At 46.9% G+C, this 19,778-nt stretch overlaps 1 protein-coding gene across 13 annotated transcripts in view; it reads right to left on the bottom strand.

Annotated features, from left to right (window-relative positions):
• The window catches only part of RALGPS1 (Ral GEF with PH domain and SH3 binding motif 1), a 397,350-nt gene that overhangs the window by 22,967 nt on the left and 354,605 nt on the right, over positions 1 to 19,778 (bottom strand). For 12 of the 13 annotated variants that reach the window (XM_049896597.1, XM_049896603.1, XM_049896600.1 and 9 more), the window contains 2 exons: positions 2,451 to 2,577; positions 1,070 to 1,224 (listed from right to left, as the gene is read on the bottom strand). In XM_049896597.1, coding sequence (XP_049752554.1) covers positions 1,070 to 1,224; positions 2,451 to 2,577 — 282 coding nt within the window. Of the gene's footprint in view, positions 1 to 1,069; positions 1,225 to 2,450; positions 2,578 to 11,797; positions 12,690 to 19,778 lie in introns of those variants that run through there. The other variant, XM_049896610.1, reaches the window with a different exon arrangement.

Here is a 19,778-nt window from a genome sequence, read left to right as displayed (position 1 = left end):
TGTGCCAAGGTGCATCTAGGAGCCATGGGAGGCACTGTCCTCAGCTGTTACACATCCTCACTGGATCCAAATAGGATGACTTCCTCCAGAGATGGAAGGTGGACAGCTGCCCTCTGGAGTGTTATTGCCTACGGCCTCTGAGACTGGTCTAACTTGACAGGACCGTGGGACATGAGGTTCCTGCCTGTCCTCCTGTCCCCCATGCTCATGTCACCTCTATCCTACAGTCCTCACCAGATCAAACTCCCAGCTTGACAACTGTCTAACCCACCACCAGCCCAGGGAGGACCCCCTGTTAAGGGAGGCAGACAGACACACAGACATGCAGACCACAGAAGCACAGAAAGGGAATACTGTTAGAGAGTGCACTTGGCTGCCGGCAATGACGACTGGGTGGGCCCACTTTCCCTCAGTTGGCCTGGGCACTGCTGGGAGTCTGTCTGTGACCAGAGCTCAATGGCACCCTCAGTTTTCACTTCACCTTCTTTCCATCCTAGCCTCAGCAGCAGTTTCTGTCCTTTCCATTGATGTCAACACTATTTCTGGCTAAAGCTCAGAAATGCAATTTCACCCTGGAAGATCAATTTCTCATTTTCCCTAATTCTGGCTTCTCAGTGTGACGACAAATACACAAGTGAGAACCTGGTGGCATCTGAGCCCACTCCAACTGCTGTCCTGAAGCAGCTTCTCCTGCTTTGCCTGCAGGGCCCTGGGACCCAAGGTCAGCAGCCCCTCTGGGCAGCACCCAGGCTTTAGGAGTTGTCAACCTATGACAACCAGTCTCAACTGTGTCTCCGGCTGATCAGGCTAAGCAGGCTTCCACCTGTCTGCCACACCCAGGGACTGCCAATTGGATGGAGACAAACTCCAGGGCTCTTCATGAAGCCTACAAAGCCAGGAAGGGGAAGGCTTCCCTGACTCTGGGCTTCTCTGTGTGGAATGAGGTGTCACTGGGTTCCCCACGGTGATGGCACCACTGGGCATTGCACAGCCACACAGAGACAGACATGGAGCACACGCAGGGCTCACGGGCCCACCCGCCTGTCGTGTGCAGGCCAGAGACGCTTACCTAGGGAGAGTCCATTGGTGACAGCAGAGGAGGTGAGGGTGAGGCCCCTGCGGGGGCTGCGGGACTCTAGGACGCTGTCGTCCAGTAGGTGCCTTGCTTTCTCCGATGGGAATGTCGCACTTTTACTCTCAACTACACTCAACTGACACATCATACTGGAAAAGGGAAAGAAGAGAGAAGGCGAAGCTCCTTATCTAGGGAGTAACGGTGGTTCTACCTGCCCTCGGGGCCTGAGCAGATGCGGCAGCTGCAGGACAAAGACGTCTACCTGGAGCCACAGTCCAAGGCCCGGCTCTGCCACTACCATCCGCGTGACCTTGGGCAAGTCACATTATTCTTCTGAACTGCAGTTTCTCCACGTGTTAAATGGGGATAATGGTACTTGCCCTGCCTGTCTCCCTGGACAGTTATGGTAGGGCTGCGCTTGTGGCTGACAGAGGCTGCTCAAGTGAACAGACGGCATCATCCTGTAGTCAGCTGGTCTGGTTCTGAAGTCACACGCACCTGGTCCAAATCCTTGCTCCAATGCTCACTCACCATGGTAAGGTACTTCAACTTGTTGAACCTCACTGGATTCGTTCTTAAAATGTATATACCAGTAATACCTACCTCAGAGACCTGCACAGGGACTCAAGGCGATAATGCTTGGCAGGCCAGCAGCAAAGGACCTAGCGGACAAAGTGCTGAATGCTGGGAGAGCAATTACTGCTCTCCTCCAGCCTGTGAGATCCTCCAGGGCCAGCCTGGAGTGGGCCAAGGCTTGTGTCATGGTGGAAAGAAGGAAGGAAGTGGAGAGGGAGGGAGGGAGGGACAGACATGTTCAGGAACCTGTGCCCAATGCCCTGAGGACACAGGCATGGCTGCCCCCTAGCAATGCTGAGGACCCACACACGTCTACCAGCCGTCAGCCCCACCAGATTGGATGGCTCAGTAGATTCACTGCAGTCCTTCTGTGGCAACTGGCAAGCAGAGAGACTCTGAACTCACAAGACATGAGACACCTAATGGTGGCCTAGATGACAGTCACCTCGTGTCCACTAGACTTGGGGTTTTTCCACAAAGGAGTCACTGACTGAGCTTGGGCAAACTTTCTGGAATTTCGCTGTTGTTTCCATCCTTGGCATTCTTCCTCAACTGGCTACTGATACATGTCAGTAGTATGAAGTGTGCTCTGCTGCAGCTGCCCTCAGCTCTCTTCTGAGCCTATGCCAGTCTCAAGAGCGAGTAACAGCCAGGGATACCAAGTGCCCCCATCAGCAACTCCCAGCATGAGGTAGGGGAAAGGGCCCAGCTGGCTAGTATTTCCCAGCATTCCTTTAGGCCACACCCCTCAGCTCAATCTGATCTAAAGCCCTTGGAAAGGATCTGTTCAGTCACCCACTTGTTGCCCAAGCTGTGGCTCTTCCTGTGTCTTGGGACCGGGGGTGTGGGGAGGCTGCCAGCAACAGATGCATCAGGACAGGTGGGCCTCCGGCTGAACCTTGCAGAACTGGAGCCAGCAGAGGGGCCTGTGAACAAAGCAAAGACAGGGAGCAATCATGGGAGTAATGGTGGCAGGTAGCTCTGCAGAGGACCAGGGGTGGCGGCCCTGTGTTTAGGGTGAACACCTGGCCTGGCTGTCATAGACTAGGCAAGGTTTATATGACCTCAATTTCTTCCTACTCATTAGATATAAGCCCTCTCCCTCAAATCAGCTCCCAGAGCTGATAACTATCAGGATGGCTGTCTTAGTCATCTAGTCCTGCTGTAACAGAAATACCACAAGTTGATCAGTTTAACAAAGAGAAGTTTATTCTCTCACAGTCAAGTAGGCTGCAAGTCCAAATTCAGGGCATCAGCTCCAGCGGAGGGCTTTCTCTCTCTGTTGGCTCTGGAGGAAGGTCTTTGTGATGCATCAGTCTTCCCTTGGTTGGGAGTATCTCAGCACAGGAGCCTCAAAGGTCCAAAGGATGTGCTCTGCTCCCAGTGCTGCTTTCTTGGTGGTATGAGGTCCCTATGTCTCTCTGCTCACTTCCCTTCCTTTTTATCTCTTGAGAGATAAAAGGTAGTGCGGGCCACACCCCAGGGACACTCCCTTTACATTAGATCAGGGAAGTGATCTGAGCAAGAGTGTTATATCCCACCCTAATCCTTTTAACCACAGGCAGAGATTATGATTTATAATACATAGCAAAATCACAAAAGGGAAGACCACCACATATAGCCTAACCAAGTTGACACATATTTCTTGGGGACACAATTCAAACCATTACAATGACCATGTGTCCTGCTGTACAGTGCCCAGTGACCAGGCACAGCCCCACTGTTTAATATAGAGCCAAAGGGAGAATGCCATAGATAGATATGGGGACCAGCCTGGCCCCCCATTTCCCCATGACATGAGTTACCTAAGGCTATCCAGCTAGTAAGTGATAGAGTTGAGACTTCAAAGTATGCCTTCTGACTCTAAGACCAGTGCCCTTACCACAGTGCCCTTCTATAGACACCTTCTGTTCTCCACCCTTTCGTTCAACAAACAGAGACTGAGAGCTTATTAAAAACCAAACCTAGGGCCATCGAGTCAATTCTGATTCATTGGGACCTTACAGGACAGAATAGAGCTGCCCCATAGGGTTTCCAAGGAGCAACTGGTGGACCTGAACTGCCAACCTTTGGGTTAGCAACCATAGCTCTTAACCACTGTGCCTCCAGGGCTCTAAGAGCTTATTGGAGGAGGTATTTAATTTGGCTTTTTTATTTAATTAGGGAGAGCAGTTAGATAGGCAAGGATTCAGATCGCAGGACTGTCAGTTACAAGCTGGATGACCTTAGAGAGTGTACTTATTTCCTGAGCCTCAGTTTTCTTATCTAAAAAATGAGAATAATTAAACCTGCCTTGCAGGTTGTTGGGAGGAGTCAACAAAATAATGTGTATAGAGAGCATTTATATTTATTTTATTATCATGATTATTGCCATAACCCCTTAGCCCCAGCCATGGTGCCAACAGGAGGTCATTAGAGCCAGGAAGTTGGGGGCCACTAATCCCACTGCACACAATCCATAGACACTGAAGTAAGAGTCCACGAATCCTTCATGCTGTCCACATCACAATCACACCTTGAGGGGCACGGTCCTGACTACTGTTGTACTGTTTATAGTTTCTGTATCTTGGGCAGGGAGGCCTTAAGCGAGGTGGCCCCAGCTGTTAGCCTAGCTCTGGGTACCTGGATTACATATCAGTGATGGAAACAGGGCATCCACACAGGGGCTTAGCCACCTTCCGCAGAACGTGTCAAATGCAGAGCAAATCAAAGTGATTGCTGCCAGGCCATGCTTGGGAACTTTCCTGGAGGCCTATGAAGCATGAGGTCCATCCAGAGCTCCAGATCCTCGACCACAAGAACTTGTACATCTACAAGTGACCTAAGGGTTCCCATGTCCTTCAACTGGCTTGGGTCATCTCTATGTTAACGTCCAAAGCCTGTGAACTGTGGAAGTCCAGCTCCCTGCTGGTATTTCTGAAGATTCACGATAAAGCTTACATTATCTCTAGCTTTGAATTCCTGCTCCCAGCTAAATTCTCATTTCCCACTAGTTGTCTCACCTCCAGCTATTCTCCCTCCACACCCTACTCTGCACACTCACCTTCTCCTTCATTTCACTAAAGCTGTACCATCAATCCCTTTATTAGGCCTTGGTCAACTTTCTCCATTGTTCCCCTCAACAACTATTACCACATATGACCTCTCTCTTTAAGCCTCCTGTTCAACTCAGAGACATCCTCCCTTTCAAATGATGTCACTGTCTACTTCAGTGAGAAAGCTGTGGCTGTCAGGCTTAATCTCCTTCACTTCCATCCTTGCAGTCACTACAAGTACCTCTAGTCACCTTCCTTCCTGCCAGTCCTGGGAAGTGGGGGCCTCCTTTGGTCAAGGCCAATCCCTCCTCTCCAACCCTACCTGTCTCCTCTTGAGAATTTACTCCATCAATTTCCCCTTCTCTTTCTGGCTCCTCCTCCATCCTTTAAACACACTCCAGTCTCTTTTCTGTAAAATAAGGTCTTCCTCCCAGCCAGTCACACTTCCTCAGAGTGTCTATGTTCCGTGTTGCTCCGTTTCTGCTCCTCTTATTCACTCTTCAAGTCACTAAAATCTGGTTTCTGTATCTAACGACACTTCCAGTGACATACCTTTTACAAAGCCAATGAACACTCATAGGTCTTCTTCTCACCAGAGCCCTTGGCATCTGATTCACTCCTTCTCGAAATGTTCTATTTCCTGTGTGTCTGTGATGTCACGCTTCCCTGCTTCGCCTTGTGCTTCTTCAATTGCTACCACTCTGTCTCCTTCATGGGCTCCTTATCCTCTAACAACCCCTCATGCAGGTACTGTCTGCACAGGCCTCCCTCTTTAGCTCCTGTTTTTTTATTTTAACCACAACAGATATGCTGATGACTCTTAAATCTTTACTATACTCTCTTTTTGCCAAGACCTTTATATCCATGATACCTCCATCTAAACTTCCCTAAGGTACCCCAGATTCAACACAGTGGAAGTTGAGCCTAGTACCTCTTTCTCTTGTAATTCCACCCTTGGCTGGAGGTACTGCTGTTCACTAAATAACCTGTCCTGGAATGTGGGGTTGTCCTTGGCTTCTCCCAGCTATGATTTGCCTTTTCTCTTCTTACTTCTTCTGTTGACCATACACAATCACCAAAGACCCCAGATTTTTCACACCTATCTTGTCACTAACTGGTCTCAGCCGCTATACTTTTTTTTTTTTCTGCCTCCTGTCTGATTCTCTCAAATATAATCCCCATACAGCTTTGTGAGTGATTAAAAAATGAAAAGCTGACCGTGTCATTTCTCTCCTTGAAACTGTCCACGACATGGTGTTCAAGATTCTGCCTGACCTGGTCATTCAAACTGATCTTAAAATCCCCATGGAAGAGCAAAGACCAAAATAATGAAGACAATTCTGAAGAACATAGTGTAGATCTTGCCCTACCAGATATCACAACAAAGAATATAGCAATAATAGTTCAAACAGTTTGGTACTAGGGCAGAGATAGAGAAATAGATCAACGAATCAGAAGAGAGTGCCCAGAACTTCTTCATAATGGTGTTGTCATTACAAATCAGTGGGGAAAAGAGGGTTTTGTTCAATAAATGAGGCTAGAACCATGGGGTTCTACGTGGAAAAAGATAAAATTAGATCCCCGCTTTATACTAACCAAAAAAAAAAAAAAAAAAAAACACCAAAACACCAAACCCATTGCCGTCGAGTGGATTCCAACTCATAGTGACCTTATAGGACACAGTAGAACTGGCCCATAGAGTTTCCAAGGAGTGCCTGGTGGATTCAAACTGTCGACCTTTTGGTTAGCAGCCATAGCACTTAACCACTATGCCACCAGGGTTACAGGTGCATTAATGTCATGAATGTTGCAGTGTGATGGATTGCTTTTATATGGCCTTTCTGGCCATGGTCTTTTAACTCCCACCAAATGAATGGGTGGGACTATACCAATGAGGGGCTTGAGGCCCACCAAGGGGATTGGATGGCTTGCTAATAATACAAATAAGGTGCACAGCACCCTTGTGGGGGTGGGAACATACAAATAAAGTACATGGAACCCTACCAAGGGGGTCAGTTTTGCCATCCCGCTGGGCTTAAAATGAGCCATCCCAGAGGCAGAAAAGGGGAACCTCACTACCAAGAAGAAGTGATGGGAGCAGAGCATATCCTTTGGACCTGGAGTGCCTGTGCTGAGAACCTCCTAGACCCAGGAGACAGAGAGAGAGCTGTAACACAGGAGACTGGTATGAGATGGCACAGGGGGCTTCCTAGGCCATGGAGCAAGGCAGTTATGGTGGGTGTGCTCACCCAGAGAGCTGGAGAGCTGAGTGCCTTTGGGCAGGAGGCTTGCTGGTGAAGTGGGGTGCCTCTGGGCACCTGCTGGCAGAGCTAGCTCATTGACCCAGAGAGCGAGAGAATTGAGCGCCTTTGGGCCGAGGCTTACTGGTGGAGTGGGGTGCCTCTGAACATTTATTGGTGGAGCTAAAGGGCTTTGTGGAGCCCTGGTGGCATAGTTGTTAAGAAATCGGCTGCTAACCAAAAAGGTCAGCAGTTCCAATCCATCAGCCACTCCACGGAATACGGGACAGTTGTCTGTCCTATAGGGTCACTATGAGTCAGAAGTGACTTGCAGCACCTAACAATAACAACAACAACAAAGACCTCTATAATACTTGCCCAAGCAAAGCAGAGGCTGGGCCGAGGGGCTGAGGGGCCAGAGAGAGGCCTGCCTGCAGGCATGGCTAAGAAGAGGCTATTTTGATCGAAGAACTGTATCCCGAATTGTAACCTGTTACTTCTCTTATAAAATGCCATAACTGTGACTATGGTCTGTGTGGCTATCGCCATGAATTACTGAACCCAGCAGAGAAGTAGAAAGTGCTGCGGGAGGGACAGCTAGTGTCAGAGCTAGTAAAAAGGTTGGAGAGTGGAGGTATGTCTGATTTCTGCTTCATAGGAATCAGCCTTGGGCTAATGTTGATTTTGATCCTCTTTCCCCTTGTGAAGTGAGACAAAGAGGTCAGAAGCCACCACTACTCCATTTTTACAGTTGGTGCCAGAAATGGGATTCACTGCAATGGCTCCAAACTCATGGAAGCATGGGACATTGCAAGAGAAAGAACAAAGGGGCACGGGAAGTGAAATTTTTGATTCTTAGATGGCTGCTTTGGTTGTCGTTACTTGTAATGGGTGAAAGGAGATATTATGCAGCAGGAGAGGGGAGAAAAGCCACATCTGGAGAGGATTGGGGCAAAAACCAGGTCGGTTAAATAAGATGATTGATAGGTGGCCAGGGTTTTGTGGTTCCACCCAGCCAGAGGCCCAAGGCCATACTCAATTGAATGGGAAGATAGTCAAGGGGTGGAGGAGAGAATATGAAACTGGAATGTTTTAAAAAGGGTTTACGTGTTTATTTCAATGTACTATGGATTCTGAATGTTTCTCCTACCAGCTTGAGAAACGCTGAGTGTGTTCTTCCCTTTTGGTTTTCCATCTCTAGCTCTTTGCACGTGTCATTATGATACTTTGTCTTCTTGAGAGGCCCTTTGAAATCTTCTGTTCAGTACTTTCACTTCATGAATTCTTCCTTTTGCTTTAGCTGCTCGACGCTCAAGAGCAAGTTTCAGAGTCTCCTCTGACATCCATCTTGGTCTTTTCTTTCTTTCCTGTCTTTTCAGTGACCTCTTGCTTTCTTCATGGATGATGTCCTTGATGTCATTCCACAACTCGTCTGGTCTGTGGTCACTAGTGTTCAATGCGTCAAATCTATTTTTGAGATGGTCTCTAAATTCAGGTGGGATATACTCAAGGTCATATTTTGGCTCTCGCGGACTTGCTCTGATTTTCTTCAGTTTCAGCTTGAACTTGCATATGAGCAATTGATGGTCTGTTCCACAGTCGGCCCCCGGCCTTCTTCTGACTGATGATATTGAGCTTTTCCATCGTCTCTTCCCACAGATGTAGTCAATTTGATTTCTGTGTGTTCCATCTGGCGAGGTCCATGTGTATAGTCGCAGTTTATGCTGGTGAAAGAAGGTATCTGCAATGAAGAAGTTGTTGGTCTTGCAAAATTCTATCATTTGAACTCTGGCATTGTTTCTATCCCCAAGGCCAAATTTTCCAACTGGATTGACAGACACAGGCAATTTAAAAATTGGCTATGAAAAATGGGGGGAGATAACTGCATGAAGTAGCTGATTTATACACTTTCATGGGTTTGCTTACACTCAAAATGAGGGAGACAAAGGAAGATCCCCACTGAACAGCTTCCTCTTTTCCTGATGGGTCTGGGGACGAGAGGGTGGAGAAAAATGCTGAGAGGATTATATAATTCAGCTGTGAGTTCTGACTGCAGGAAGGATTAACTGTGGTTGTAAAACTACTTGTAGAAGCTGTAAGTATGAAAAAGCGGACTAAGAGGGAGGTGAGGCTGCACTGGAATACAGTGGCTGAACCTAAAGTTCCTTAAAGGTTTTGCTATGCTGATACTTTGTGAGGCTCAGAGCAAGGGAATCTTTTCTCAGTTAAATTTTGTCAGACACCCGAAAGGGTGAAGCCGAGATGACTTTTGAAGAACCTGACCAGGTCAGATGGATACCTGTAGCAGGCCTGAATGGTTGGTGCCTGAGTAACCTCACCCTGAGGACTTTTTGTCCTACTGAATGGCTAATTGTTAATGACTGATTTAGACTGGTAAAATAATTGTGGGGGAGAGAATTATCCTGCAAGTATGAAAGAACCATGGCTAGAAAAGTCAGGAGGTGGTCTGCAGTGCAACAGATCACTTTTATATGGCCTTTTTTGCCAGAGTCTTGTAATTACCACCAAATGAGTGGGTGGGACTACATAAATGAGGTGCTTGTGGCCCACCAAGAGGATTGGATAGCTTGCTAATAATGCAAATAAGGTGAATGGCAGCCTTGTAGGAGTTGTTCTGACTCATGGTGACTCTATGCACAACAGAACAAAACACTGCCCGGTTCTGTGCCATCCTCACAATTGTTGCTATGCTTGAGCCCAATGTTGCTGCCACTGTGTCAATCCATCTCAGTGAAGGTTTTTCTCTTTTTCACTGACCCTCTACGTTACCAAGCACAATGTCCTTCTCTAGGGACTGATCCCTCCTGATAACATATCCAAAGTATGTGAGACACAGTCTCGCCATCCTCGCTTCTAGGGGGCATTCTGGTTGCATTTCTCCCAAGACAGACTTGTTTGTTCTTTTGGCAGTCCACGGTATATTCAATATTCTTTGCCAGTACCACAATTTGAAGGCATAATTCTTCTTCAGTCTTCCTTATTCATTGTCCAGCTTTTGCATGCATATGCGGCAATTGAAGACACCATGGCTTGGGTCAGAGACACCTTAGTCTTCAAGGTGACAGCTTTGCTTTTTAACACTTTAAAGAGGTCTTTTCCAACAGATTTTCCCAATGCAATGCATCTTTTGATTTCTTGACTGCTGCTTCCATGGGTTGACTGTGGGTCCAAATAAAATGAAATCCTTAACAACCTCAATCTTTTCCCTGTTTATCACGATGTTGCTTATTGGTCCAGTTGTGAGGATTTTTGTTTTCTTTATGCTGAGGTGTAATCCACATTGTAGGCCGTGGTCTTTGATCTTCATCAACAAGTGTTTCAAGTCCTCTTCAGTTTCAGCAACCAAGGTTGTGTTATCTGTAGAGCTGACCTTAATGACATGGATGGAGTCAAGCTTTCCGGACCTTCATTTGCTGATGTGGCATGACTCAAAATGAGAATAAACAGCTGCAAACATCCATTAATAACTGGAATCTGGATTGTATGAAGTATGAATCTAGGAAAATTGGAAATCATCAAAAATGAAATGGAACACATAAATATCGGTATCCTAGGCATTAGTCAGCTGAAATGGACTGGTACTGGTCATTGAGCACCAGACAGTCATATGGTCTACTATGCCAGGAATGACAGCTTGAAGAGGAATGGCATTGCTTTCATTGTCAAAAAGAACATTTCAAGATTTACCCTGAAGTACAACGCTGTCAGTGATAGGATAATACCCATATGCCTACAAGGAAGACCAGTTAATACAACTATTATTCAAATGTGCACACCAACCAATAAATACAAAGATGAAGAAATTATAGATTTTTACCAACTTCTGGAGTCTGAATTTGACTGAACATGCAATCAGGATGCACTGATAACCACCAGCGACTGGAATGCGAAAGTTGGGAACAAAAAAGAAGGATCGGTAGTTGGAAAATATGGCTCTGGTGATAGACATGATGTCAGAGATCACATGACTGAATTTTGCAAGACCAAGGACTTCTTCACTGTGGGGGTGGGGCCATGTTGATAAGGTGTATAGAACCCTAGCAAGCGGACTGGTCAGTTTTGCCATCCTACTACGCTTAAAATGATCCCAGAGGCAGAAAGGGGGGACCTCACTACCAAAAAGAGGAGATGACAGCAGAACCCATCCTCTGGACCTGGTGTTCCCGTGCTGAGAACCTTCTAGACCCAGGAGACATAAAGAAAGAACTGTAACACAGGAGACCAGCATGAAATGGCACAGGGGGCTTCCCGGCCCAAGGAGCAAGGCAGTTACAGTGGGTGTGCTGACCCATGGAGTGTCTTCAGGCAGGAGGCTTGTAAGTGGAGTAAGGTGCGTCCGGGTACTTGTCAGTGGAGGCAGACTCCCTGAACACCTTCGGGCCAAGGCTTACTGGAGTGGGGTGCCTCTGGGCACTTCTGGGTGGAGCAGAAGAGCTTTGTCATAACACTTGCCCAAGTAGGGCAGAGGCACATACAAGCATAAAGTATTTGGAAAGCAATTAGCAATACTGAGTAAAGGTGAAGATGCTAGGTCTGACCCAGTGATTCCAATTCTAGGTATCTACTCTAGATAAACTTTTGTACATGTACACAAGTAGACACACATACAAGGATGTTCGGTGAAGCACTGTGTGTAATAGCAAAGAAGTAGAAACAACCTATCTGTCCCTCCATAAGGAAACAGATAAATAAGCTGTGGTTTATTCACTTAACAAATTCTACAGAGCAGAAAAGAGTTAAGAAACTGGATCTACAAGTATCAATATAGATACATCATAAAAATATATGTTAAGTGGAAAGAGCAAGTTACAGAAGAATATTTATGGCATGATGCCCTATATATAAAAATTTTTTTTTAATAATTTTTATTGTGCTTTAAGTGAAAGTTTACAAACAAGTCAGTCTCTCACACAAAAACCCATATACACCTTGCTACACACTCCCAATTACTCTCCCCCTAATGAGACAGCTCACTCTCTCCCTCCACTCTCTCTTTTCGTGTCCATTTTGCCAGCTTCTAACTCCCTCCACCCTCTCATCTCCCTTCCAGGCAGGAGATGCCAACATAGTCTCAAGTGTCCACCTGATCCAAGAAGCTCACTCCTCACCAGCATCCCTTTTCAACCCATTGTCCCGTCTAATCCATGTCTGAAGAGTTGGCTTTGGGAATGGTTCCTGGCCTGGGCCAACAGAAGGTCTAGGGGCCATGACCACCAGGGTCCTTCCAACCTCAGTCATACCATTAAGTCTGGTCTTAGGAGAATTTGGGGTCTGCATCCCACTGGTGTCCTGCTCCCTCATGGGCTCTCTGTTGTGGCCCCTGTCAGGGCAGTCATTGGTTGTAGCGGGGCACCATCTAGTTCTTCTGGTCTCAGGATGATGTAGTCTCTGGTTCATGTGGCCCTTTCTGTCTCAGGCTCGTAATCACCTTGTGTCCTTGGTGTTCTTCATTCTCCTTTGATCCAGGTGGGTTGAGACCAATTGATGCATCTTAGATGGCTGCTTGCTAGCGTTTAAGACCCCAGACGCCACTCTTCAAAGTGGGATGCAGAATGTTTTGTTAATAGATTTTATTACGCCAATTGACTTAGATGTCCCCTGAAACCACGGTCCCCAGACCCCTGCCCCTGCTACGCTGGCCTTCGAAGCATTCAGTTTATTCAGGAAACTTCTTTGCTTTTGGTTTAGTCCAGTTGTGCTGATATCCCCTGTATTGTGTGCTGTCTTCCTATATATAAAATTCTAAAAACACACAAAACAATAGTACGTATGTTTATGCAAAGGCATATATATAGTATAATACAAAAACCTACACAGGAATGACATGCAACAACATCAGGACAGTACATACCTCTAAGAAGGAAAGGGAAAAGAGGCAGAATGGGGGTGAGACTGACTTTTGCTCTATATTATAGTCCTTAACAAATACGAAGCAAATATGGAAAAATGTTAACTTCTGTTAAATATGGGTGGTGGGAACATGGGTAACTGTGATATTATTTTCTGTATGTATTAAATATTTATTATTTAAAATTATTGTTGTTGTTAGCTAACATCTAGTCGGCCCTTGAATCATGGTGACTCTGACTCTATGCACAATGGAATAAAATTCTGCCCAGTCCTGCATCACCCCTATGATGGGTTTTGGATCAAGCTGTTGTGATCTGCAGGGTTTTCATTGGCTGATTTTTGGAAGTAGATCAGCAGGCCTTTCTTTCTAGTCTGAGTTAGCCTGGAAGCTCTGCTGAAACATGTTCAGCATCCTAGCAATGCGCAAGCCTCCACTAACAGATGGGTGGTGGCTGTATTGGCCAGGAATCAAACACGGGTCTCCTACATGGAAGGCAAGATTTCTACCACTGAACCACCACTGCCTCTTGCTTATTTAAAATGAGAATGCTTTAAAAACAGTGGGCCCCTACTCTGTGCCAGATGCTGTGCTAGATGTTGTGCTGGAATCTTCCGTTTGTGCCTCTTAATCTACTCTCCACTCTTTTCCGCCCTGTACCATGAACTAGAGAGCTGTGTTATGAGGCCTAGATCAGCAGGGTCCCTTGACCTGTGGCTTCTCATTGGGGTAGGCCAATGGAAAGCACTGGCTGGAGTAGAGGAAGGGTGGAGGGTGACAGTGGGGCACTGCTCCCTCAGCTCTCTCCGTGCAGTAGGGAACAGTCATGTAGGTAACGGTCTTCTTAAGCCCTCTGTGACTCTGGGTTTTGGTGACTGCTGCCTCCTGCACTCCCGCAGGCCTAAGAGTGGTAACGGTGCCCCCCAGTCTCAAGCCCTGAGGTGCTGCACATCCCTTGGGGTTTCCCTACACCCTGCCCACGTCTTTGTTAATAGCTCTATTCTGAAACTTTCCTCCAATTACTCAATTTGAGTGTGCCGTCTGTTTCCTGTCATGACCCCACAGTGCCTTCACATGTAACACCCTTCTAAGGCCTGTATTATTATCCTATTTTATAGACAGTGAAGCAGAAGCTCAAGAGATTAGGCATTTTGTCCAAGGACACAGAGCTGGATGGCAACAGAATTGGTTTCAAGCCCAGGCATTATGAATCCATGGAGGGTACACCTGAGACCATGTTCCCAGCACTTTCTCCAGGAATCGCTCCACCAACTGGTAGGGTTATAAGGGTGCCAATGTGGCTTTTCCCCTAGCCCCAGCCGATTAGTCTAAGGGTGGACACATTCCCAGGATTTTCAGATTTGAGCCTAAGAGTTTGAGGACAATCTCTTTTTGGTGGATAAAAAATAAAACCTAGATACTGTGGTAACCATGTTTTCCTGCTTGTGGAGAAAGAAGCTGGTCTATGGTGACAGGGAAAGAAACTGATTCACAGAATAAAGCCACAAAGCTAGATGAAAGGGAGTACTATTTCAGTTGCTCCTGAAGCTCAGTGGCTCCCTGCCTTTCCTGAATTTTATGAGCCAATGATTCCTCTTTTGGTTGATGCCGGCCAGTGTCTTTCTCCGTTGTTTGCAGCCAAAACAACCTTAACAAAGAGACCCCACCACACTGTACATCTTCTCAGCACAGTGCCTGGTGAGGGGTTGCATAGAAGGGAGGCTGTCCTGATTCCAGCCTTCAAATGGTATCTCAAGAACGGGGCTCTAACAGACCTATGCACAGTAATAGAGCCAGGGAGTCATGACCCTGAAGTAAAGGTTCTTGGCCTGGACTTCATGAACCCAGAGGGGGTTCCACAGAAGGCCTCTGAGGAGTACGTGGCGGTACTGAAATTGTATCTAAGCTTTGTGTCTCCACATTTTTCTGGTTGTATGGGGCCATGTTGTCTTCAGCTTCTTTAAAGCTAGGATTCTTAACTAGGCAATGTACTGGAATCACCTGGGGAGTTTGTTAACCGTAGACTTACTTGGGCCCATCCTGGAAGCTTCTGGTTTAGCTGACCTGTGACTGGTTTGCATTTGACAAAGCTCTCCAGATGAGTCTGCTGTGCAGCCCTGATGAAGAACCTCTGCTCAAAAAACCAGGACCAAAGGCAGGATCTAACCCTCTGACCTGAAGAAACTATCTCATAGAGTTGCTCCAGAGGAAAAAAGAATGAAAACCATCCTGATTTGTTTCTGTTTTGCACATATTGCTCAATAACTGAATCCATGTAGACGTTGGAATCTGCCTTGTTTATTAGCAGCCATGTATGAGGGATTAAAACCTCATTGCCTGAGTCACTCTGGCTTCCACCCTGGGTTTAGGAAAATATTTTCTAGAGGTCAAACTGCATTGCTTCTCCCCATGGATTCTGAACTGGAACTCAAGACTCCCTGCTCTTGTGGTAGTAATAGTACTGGTGATAATGATGGCTGAATGCTATACGCCTGGCCTTGTGCTTTGTGTTCGTGCTGCAATCCATGGGGTGTGTACTCTTAGTAGCCCCATTTTACAGATGAGAAAGCTAGACTTTATATACCTACTAAATGCTGAAGCTAGGACTTGAACCCAGGTATACACCACTACCATTGTGGTGACAGGGGTGAGGGTTGGTGGGGGAGAAACTCTAGCTGTTCAAAGGTCAGTCACAAGGTCAAAACATGAGGAAGGAGGAGCAGTGACCATATTTGAGGTGATCTAATATGCAGGAAAGCACTTCCTCCAGGAAATCTGTGATAGATAAGATCTAGTTGCTACTCTTGAAGAAGGGAAGGGGAAGGGGACTAACATCTACTATGCACTGATAGTATGCCAGGCTTGAATAAACACTTCAGTGTCCTATTCCATTGAATCTTATGCAGCAGGCTCTTTTATTATTGCCATTTTAAAGGGAGGCTTGGAAGGTAAATGCCACACTAAGAGCACATGGCTGGAGAAGATGCTAGATTTGTTTCCTTAGCCTGCAGGTAAGAGCGAGTTGCTCTGAGGCTCTTCTGATAACTTCCTTTGGGCTCGTCCTGCTCACTCCTGATTGACTCCTTTTGTCACCCTGTCTCCATGTAGTTCCTGCCTCCTGGCTCTGATTTCCATTTTCAGTCTCTCCCAACACCTCTGGACTTGCCCTTGATGCTTGGTTTCTTCCATTCAACTCTTGATTCTTCCTCCAGGACTTGGCCCAGATAGCTCTCTCTTCTTTCTGCATACCTGGCCTCAGATACCCATTGATCCAGCTGGGGAAGGGTGAGGGACTCAAGCAGAAGAGCCCACCATCTTCCTGGGTCCTGTTTCAAAGCTGCTGCTGCTGTCAGTGCCCATGGTCTCAGCCCCTCCCATCTCCTGTGTTGCTGACCAACAGCTTGGGTCTGACGTGGAAGCAGAAGAATTTCCATTCAGCTGGGACCCAGGGATGCGGGTCAGCCTTTGTGCCAGTAAATGACACCCTCTGCTACTGACAAGGCCTTGTGTTCCTGCCTGGGCAAGCCTGGGGTGGCCCCCACGTGACAGCACCAGGGACATGTGTCTTCTGCGACAGTTTCTGAGCTGGGTGGCTGGCAAGTTTATTTCTCTATGTCCTCGGTGCAGGGACGTGGGTGGGGGCAGTGATAATGAGCCGGAGCTCTGGCCTTGCTCAGTAAAGTGTAGTCCCCGCTGCCCAGCCCGATATGGCATGAACATCTGGAAAAACTGATCATGTGGCTTGACTATCTCAGAGGATTGCTCTATTTTTCCTCAGCATAATTTTTCCATGAATAATCTTTAAAGCTCTTTAAATGACTGTTTCTTTAGCAGTTTTATTGGAACATATGAGGAATGACAGTCTCTGTGGGGAACAAGATATTGTATTGAAAAAAAATCTGGTTTTCATTACATTTCTCTCAAGAAACCAACATACTGCTCAAGAGACCACTCATTGGTTGGAAGAAAAGGGAGCTTGGGGCTTTCTAATAACAGCCCTGGAGTGGACAGGGTTAAAGATGATAAATGGTGACAGAAGAACTCAGGATCAGGAGGCAGACAGGCCTGGGCTCCCACTGTGTCTGCCACTTGCAGGATGTGTGACCTTGCACGTCACCTCACAACTCTGAGCTTGAGTTTCCACATCTGCCAAATAGGGACAGTGATCCTGAACTTGCAGCCTCCTTGTAGGCATAAATGAAGTAACGCCCCTCCTTCCTTCACACAATGAATGTTTACTAAGCCCCAGCCCTCTGCCCACCACTGGGTTAGGTACTAGAGATACAACACTGACTTAGAAGGATGTTCTGCCTTCATACAATTTACAGTCAAATGGGGGAGACAAATAAGCAGATAATTACACCCAGGAGAGACACATGCTTTGACAGAATAATAGTAACAATAAATAAAGAGATACTAAGAACTATGACAATAGTAATGATGATAATAATAATGACCAAAAAACCAAAAACCAAATCCAGTGCCGTTGAGTCGATTCCGACTCATAGCGACCTTATAGGACAGAGTAGAACTGCCCCATAGAGTTTCCAAGGAGCACCTGGCAGATTCAAACTGTGACTTTTTGGTTTGCAGCCGTAGCACTTAACCACTACGCCACCAGGGTTTCCTAATAATAATGACAGCTAACATTTATTGAACATCTACCATGTTCTGGAAACTGCGCTAAATGTTCTGTACACATGATCTCATTTAAACCTCACAATAACACTGCCACGCAGGTACTGTTATTATCTCGGTTTTACGATGTGGAACCTGAGGTCAGAAAGGTTGAGAAATTTGCCTCTAGGTGAGCAGCTGTTAAGTGTAGAGCTGGGAGCACAGTGCATCTGAGAACACAAGAAAAGAGTAAGAGAAGCCTTTTAGAAGGTCTGACGTCAGGCTGGGGCAAGAGTTCCAGCAGAAGCAGCGATACGTGCAGAAGGAACAGCATGTGCAAAGCACAGAGACGGTAAAGAGCAGAACCTGCTAGAGAAACTGCAAGCCTGGCTGGAGAGTCAAGGGTAGGAAATATAAAAGACGAGGCAGAGAGAGAGGCCACAGCAAGAGCTGCAAGCCTTCTGAGGAGCCCAGAGTCTAATGAGGGAAGGCATGGATGGGATGTTTAGGAAGCGCAGTGATGTGCTCAGATTTGCACCCTAGAATTGTCTATAGTTTGAAAAGCAACTGGATGTGGTCAAGACTTGAAGCTACATGGGAGTGAGAGATGTGGCCGAGAGATGTCTAGGAGCTAGACCGGCCCGGGAGTAGGGAGGCAGAGAGGAGTCAGGGTAATCCTTAGCGGAGGCTGGCTCCATTCACTTAGGGAGCAGGTTTGGGGAGACAATAAGAAGTTCGGTTTGGGACTGATGTCTGGAGGACATTGGGTAGATAGGCCTGGCACTTAGGAGACAGCATGTGGCTAGGGATGGATGTGTGCTTGTTAGCACAGGGGAGATGTGGAACCCTGAGGTGGGCGAGGTTATCCAGGGAGTGTACTTCAGTGAGAAGAAGAAAGGCCCAGGACAGATGTGGAGGAAATCAGTGTCTGTGGGACGCGAAGAGGAAGGCTAAAAAGGAACTTGTGTGAACACCAATGAGAAGATAACCATTTTTAGGTGTATGAGGAAGGCGATCTTGTATTTCACTTGTAATTCTAAAGGAAGGTGTCTCAAAAGCAATGTGCCATTCTCCTGACACCAGTAGGCCCTGGTCTCTGCTATCACTTCTTCCTTCTCAGAGACAGCCTTGTGGAGGCAACACCCACATTTGGGATTGGAACACACAGCAACTGTCCCCTTTCCTGAGGTCTGGGTGTCCGGAGAAAGCAAAATGGATGGGCCTTGGCTAGCTGGCTGGTGCCAGAACACTGCCAGGAGCCACAGTGTTCTCTTCTGCCCACCATGTGGGCCACAGCAGACAAACCTAAAATATTTCAAAAACTAAGCTACCCAGGAAATGATCTCCTGTTCATCCTGTGTTTCTCTTGGGAGAAGAGAGAGAGAAATGGAGGGGAAAAAGTGCTGCTGACCCCAAGGGATATTTCAGTGTTTACAAACAGCTGCTCTTTTCTCATCTTCAGGGGTTAAATTAGATAACCCATTAACCCACTGCCGCTGAGTTGATTCTGATTTATGGTGACCCTAGAGGACATATACAACACTATCCCATAGTGTTTCCAAGGCTGTAAATCTTATGGAAGCACACTGCCACATCTTTCTCCCTTGGAGAGGCTGGTGGGTTTGAATCATTGGTTAGCAGCCAAGCACTTTAACCACTACACCACCAGGGCCCCTAAGTAGACAACAAAACCAAAACCAAGCCCACTGCCATCGAGTTGATTTCGACTTGTAGGGACCCTACAGGATAGAATAGGACTGCCCCATAGTGTTTTGAAGGCTGTAATATTTACGGAAACAGAGTGCCACATCTTTCTCCTGCCAAGCGGCTGGGGGATCAAACTGCCGACCTTTTGGTTAGCAGCTGAGCACTTTAACCACTGTGTCACCAGGGCTCCCCAGGTACACAATCAAAAACCCATTGCCATGAGTCAATTCCAACTCACAGTGACCCTACAGGACAGAGAACTGCCCCACAGAGTTTCTAAGGAGTGCCTGGTGGATTCGAACTGCCAACCTTTTGGTTAGCAGCAGTAGCTTTTTACTACGTCACATAGTGGGGGATTTTTGCTGAGATACAAGGCCCAGTGCTTTACATAGTTTACGCGCCTGAGTTCTCACAACAATGGCTATCTATCTAGCTGGAACTTGGGCACAGCAGGTGGTTCCCCCCACACCCCAGTCCTCCTCCTGTCATGCACTCTCACAGGGGCCTGTGCCTTGCCTTCACTCCTGTTTACTTGTAATCAAGGAATCTGGTGTGATTACTTATTTAATGTCCATCTCTCCAGTCCCATGTGACTACTTGTTTACTGTTCCCCTCCCCTACTGGTCACAGGCTCTGGGAGGCAGGGGATGCGTTCCCAG

The sequence above is a fragment of the Elephas maximus genome, chromosome 9 (assembly GCF_024166365.1).
Source record: "Elephas maximus indicus isolate mEleMax1 chromosome 9, mEleMax1 primary haplotype, whole genome shotgun sequence".
NCBI lineage: Eukaryota > Metazoa > Chordata > Mammalia > Proboscidea > Elephantidae > Elephas > Elephas maximus.
The sequence above is the reverse complement of the archived record's forward strand: the minus strand, read 5'-3'. Positions and strand labels throughout refer to the sequence as shown.